Source organism: Priapulus caudatus, unplaced genomic scaffold, assembly GCF_000485595.1.
Source record: "Priapulus caudatus unplaced genomic scaffold, Priapulus_caudatus-5.0.1 Scaffold692, whole genome shotgun sequence".
NCBI classification, from domain to species: Eukaryota; Metazoa; Priapulida; class Priapulimorpha; order Priapulimorphida; family Priapulidae; genus Priapulus; species Priapulus caudatus.
Genome location: NW_014577753.1, coordinates 145,112 through 150,793, shown reverse-complemented (window position 1 = coordinate 150,793; position 5,682 = coordinate 145,112). Strand labels below are relative to the sequence as shown.

Below are 5,682 nucleotides of genomic sequence, written 5' to 3'. Positions count from 1 at the left end.
CCACTAGAGTATAGTGTATATGGTCATGTATATAATTATATTAGTTTTGTGGTCTATATGCATTTTAGGTGAGGGTCAGGTTAGGGTTAGCGATATCAATCATCTAATCATTGAAGTAATAACCCATTATTATTAGATCATCTAATTCTTAATGATATCAACGAGTCCTCAATGGAGCGTTAGTCTATCATTACTCACGATCTGCAGGAACACATGAAGATGAAACGAGACGTGTCCAAACCCTATGACCACTAGTCACCTCACCAACCGTCAGCTTTCATAGAATGACCATTGTCGCTGTCATATAGGCGTTACATGCCTTTATGCTTTTATGTGCGTTATAGCGAGCGATATATGCTTTTATTTTAATATGAGTAGGTTTTAATGTGGATTAATTCATGTGATTGATCGTTAATTTCGATGATTATTAATGACAGGAAATAGTAGCTGGCGCCACGCGTCCGACATTTTGTCTCGCGTTTTTTCAACGGCAATCTATATGAATCCAATATCCGTATGGCGAGTAGGCTGTGTAGCTTAGCGGGGAGGCAATTTACTCCCTTACACAGACCGCCATGTCGCACGCCACGCCCGGCGCTCACGCACACAGCGAGAGAGAGAAGAGAGACGAGAGAGAGGAGTGACGAGAGAGAAAGGAGCAGAGAGGTGAGAGAGAGAGAGAGAAGAGAGAGGAAGAGAGCAGAGACGATGAAAGAGAGAGAGAAGGAGCGCAGCCGAGAGAGAGAGAGAGAGAGAGAAAATGAGAGGAGAGAGAGAGAGATGCGAGAGAGAGAGAGAGAGAAGAGAGAGGAGTAGAGAGAGAGAGAGAGAGAGAGAGAGTAACGAGAGTAGAGAGAGGAGAGAGAGAGAGAGAAGAGAGAGAGCGCGTAGAGAAAGAGAGAGAGAGGCGAGAAGAGCATGAGAGAGAGAGAGAGCGAAGAGAGTAGAGAGAGAGAGAGAGGAGAGAGTAAGAGAGAGAGGAGAGAGGAGAGAGAGAGAGAGAGAGAGAGAGATAGAGAGAGAGAGAGAGAACGCTGTCCTACGGTCTTCTGTCCCGAAGAACCAGCAAACCCTCATGTGGCTTTATCACCCACCGCGCATGCCCCCCTCTCCACTTCTCTTCTTATGGGAAAGATTGAAGTTTCATCTACAGCCCCCGCATGGCGCACACTCGCTACAGCTTATCCTATGAAACTCGACATAGGGGACCTGTGCACCGGATAGCTACATACGAAATACAACACATGTTGCAGAAGAGGCTGAGTGAAGGCTGATAGACTAGACTTTTGTTATAGTTACTATAGAGGCTGGGAAAATCTATAAGATCAATCCAGACGAAAACGATTTGTTAGGATTCGCAAAAAATAACCTGGTTCCAAACTTGAATGGGGTTTCCCAGGAACGGGTGTATGATAAGAGGTTATACAGCGTTCCCGCTAGTGCGTACGATGTACGTGCGTTATGGCCAAGCTAGCGGTGGTCGAGTTGATGTAGGGAGACCCGGCCGCTGGTATCAGCGGAACACGGTGCAAAGTGGAATTGTCCTCCGCCACATCTATGTTGATGCCCCATCATCTGTGCACTAGTTTTCATTAGCACCGCTCAGTTCTGATGATGGCATCGTGTTTCTGATGGATGCCATGGCATGAATCAGCTATGTACAGTTTTTTTGGACCGAAAGTCCTGTTTTTTATCGTTTGAAAAATCTCTCCACCCAACATCACACCTGCTAAACCCCTCACCTGTGATCCTCTGTGGAATCTCTCTGCTAGGCCTACTTTTGTTGAATCTAGGCCTGATCGTTGCCATATGCCACTGCATGACACTCTATTGCGAGCTTTCTGATCCCCAGCCGTACGACGCCACAATGTCTAAAACTATCATCCTGTTCCGGCGGCAAAGTGGATGCGCGGCCAAAGTTGGTCAGGCTTCCACTTTGCCCCGGCCATACTTTGATAGGCCCTACATGTAAGTATCATCTATTATCAGACCGTTATTTAATATGATCTGCAGATAGTACTCTCAGCTAGTAGGGGGCCTATGTCTGTCTTCTGCAGTCGATTTGTACACCGCTACCCTCGTAACGATTAGGCCATACACTGTGTCTTCCCAGACTTGCAAGTCTATTGTAAAGCGTTCCACTAATGGCCATTTCTTCTGTTATTTTACGGCAAATGGTCGACCACTATGAGTTGATGTTCAGAGGTTAGACCAGCGCTGAATTATTTCGAGCACTGATATATATATCCGTTTAAGCAACGTTAACCGTAAACCCTTCATGTAGTACTTACTACTGTAGTACTAGTTGTACATAGTAGTTGTGGCATTTCCATTCACATACTCCAATTGGGGAAAAAACACAAAATGCTTACTCATCTCGACGCACAACCTGTGTCTGTCTCCAATCAACCGTTTCATGACGCCCGACAGATGTGTGAAGATGTGAGTCAGCGCGCGCAAGCGGATGAGTTTTTGCCGCGGGCGTGGAAGGTGCCACTTGCCCCCCTCCCCCCTCCCCCCGGTTGTCTCTCTTGAGTAGTTATGTCGCGATGATCGATTATATTAATCAAGTCAGTCGTTCGCAGAAACCGACTAAGCGCTCGATTATGAAAATAAATAGGGCCTATTCGGTTATCAAAATCATTTTTTTAATTCAATAAAATTTGCAAACCTTCATGAAATGACTCTTTATTTTATTTGTGTGTGTTTATTTTGGTTATATATATAAACAGCTCGGAGACAGTAAATCGAACCTAAACCAAACATGAGCATGTATAATACTATTACGTAGCTTTTAGAATATTGTATTTTAAACCGATTATATCATCGATCGGTTCATGGGTGCATGCAGCTGATGATCGATGATGAAATTCCAACCGATTCTGATCGCTACCAGGGTATTATTCAGGAATGAGTATCTGTAGGAGTGCAGAAAAAATATTTGGGAGTGCAATTTTTTGTACGTGTGTCTCGGCCGTAATATTTTAGGCCGTGCTACACATTTTGTTTCAAAACTGACCGTGCAAATCACGGCTGCACGGCTCGCTGGCTAATATGTTGACCACTACTCTTCAGTACGTGCGCGCGGCGGCCGCTGCGCCCTGGGCCCGCCTCCTCTCCACCGTCCAGAAGCCTGACCTCGGCTACGGGACGGAGGGGGAGGCGGAGGCGGAGAGACGGCAGGAGGAGGAGCCGGTGGCGGAGGACGACACAGCCAGCAGCCCCGTGTGCTCCTACAACGAGTGGGATCCCCTCGAGGAGGTCATCGTGGGTCACGTAGATGGCGCCTGCGTGCCGGAGTTCACCGTCGAGGTCAAGGTAGGCGAGCGAACGCGGAGTTTCGATCGCCGGGCCGGGCTTGGTGAAGTTACATGTATGTGTGTTTGTTTGCGTGCGTGCGTGCGTGCGTGTCCATGTACGCGCGTGTGTGCGTGCATGTACGCACGCGCGTGGGTGTCACTGTGTGTGTGTGTGTGTGCGTAAATCTGAAATAAATGCAAAGCTCAAATTAGCATGTATTGTAAACGAGTAAGAAATACCACGATATAATAACTGTGGTTAAAATCGTATTATTCGCAACGCAAGAGTGCGTTTAAGGGTTAAAATAGCCATTATACTATTGTTGAAATGTTAATACAAATAAATACGGTATTTAAAGGTATCAAGGCTGCATGTAGGTGAAAACGTACCAGTAACAACTACAATTCTAAATTCAAAGGTGAACAACTGGCCGTTTTTAGGGGGTGGGATGGCTGGATGAAAGCCCAAAGTGGGTATGATCACAGAAAGTATCTAGAGAGAGCGAGGTCACACTCCGGATATATGCTGCGTGTGCTTGCCACGCATTTGACACTCAGTAATGGCTGCACCATGCATGCCCATATAGCACTGAAATGAAACCTTAGATATATATGTGAAAATGCGACTGGTGAGAGTGCAAATTATTATGAGAGTAACAAATAGATTGGGGATGCGGGACAGCGCCCATCGAATCAAAATGTTTTTAGCAAATGTAAGCCTATAGCTGTCAAGACATAAGATTTGTGTGTGCGTGCATGGCTGCATGCGTGTGCGCGCGTGCACTTAGAGTGCGGCGTTCAATGTCACTTCCAGACGACAGTATGAAAACCGCAAATGCAAACATTGCAATGTAATCGATTTGAACTTCGATTGCCTTCTGATATCAGTGTAAGGAGAACTTCGCCCGTATATGGCATATACATGTGGCGATAGATTTGAGCACTGGTTCTTGTGGAAATGTATAGAATGATGAATTCGACAGAACTACTTCATTTTCGCGATGTTATTCTTTCTTAGGGAATGTCTCTAACAACCACATATAACGTAAATTTCTGCGTAGATCATCCTCGTCCCTGACCACATATATCCATCCATGTTAATTACTGTCAATCAGGAATATTACTGCTATCAAGAGCTTGCTGCTATATAGCTACATACATGTATATATATCAAGAGTGGATAATAGAGATCTCTATTATCCACTCTTGATATATATTGGCCACGCTTCCTCGGTTAGCGCTTGCAATACAGTCGTGCAGCGTGCTATAGTGCGCGTTGAAAGAGCAATCAATGCAGGCAGTAAGTCCATATAGCGTGTCGGCGAATCCGCGTAGAGATTTTCTTTATGGCTCTGTAGAATCCGCAAGCTTTTGTCGTGACATAGCTAGCAAATTATACTGGTGCAACGATGACGATACGTATAGTCGGCGACGAAAAATATCCGTAATCTTACTAGTTTTGTGCCAAATTCAGTGTGAAAAGGGCATGGGCCAGCACGCGGTAGGTTAGGCGCGACAAAACAAAATCGATATAGTACAGCAATAATAGGGAATCTAACGTTGAGCATTCTTGGGTGATAGGTGGCGCGGGCGTCTATTCCATGACAACGTTATAAAAGCCGCATTGTCTGTCATATTGCCTCGACAGTACACGTGTTATATTTTGCGCGTCAAATTAGCAAGTGTTTCGACTAACTGTTGGGATATTTCTGCATTACACAGGTCAATATGTTGTGTATTAGATCAGTTCGAGGTGGATGCCGTGGAAGAGAGTCAGTCCATCCGTTACTAAAGGTGATATTCATAATTTATTAACCTTATCTTCAAGTTCATGTTCACCGGTGGCAACTTAAAACTTTGGCACTACGCCGGTAATCACTAGTGACTAATAAGCGTTATTTGGTTTAGCCTAGCTCGGAAAATGGAAGTGCTTTTCAAACATATAGGGTTGTGAGTGCGTTTTTGTAATCACTAACAAATTTTGGCATTTTGCATGTACATGGTAGGCTTACACTTTTACAGTACAGTACACTACTACAGTACAGTAGGCTACATGTACATGCTACATTACTTAGAATTAGCCTGGAAGCTCCGGAACAAAATCTCCCGGTAAAGTGAAATTACCGGTGGGAAACTATCCAAAATAAAAATGGAAACACCGATCTAAAGGTTCCCGTTCATACATACATACATACATACATATGATATACATACACCACGCCGCATGATGTTTGCACAGCACGCATCGCTGAACGCACAGGCACTTGGAAGTGGGCGCGTTTCAATAAAATATACGCAGTGGCTGGAGGTACGGCAGCCGTCGTTCGTTGAAGCCCCTTTTTGGTGTTAGGGTTAGGGTTAGGTTTAGGGTTCTAGCTCATCT

General features: G+C 45.1%; 1 protein-coding gene across 1 annotated transcript in view; it reads left to right on the top strand.

The window, feature by feature from the left end:
* The first annotated feature begins 3,054 nt into the window (after positions 1-3,054).
* The window catches only part of LOC106812836 (glycine amidinotransferase, mitochondrial-like), a 22,583-nt gene continuing 19,955 nt past the window's right edge, over positions 3,055-5,682 (top strand). Inside the window, 1 exon segment of the mRNA XM_014816817.1 lies at positions 3,055-3,318. Within this exon segment, the coding sequence (XP_014672303.1) occupies positions 3,055-3,318 (264 nt within the window).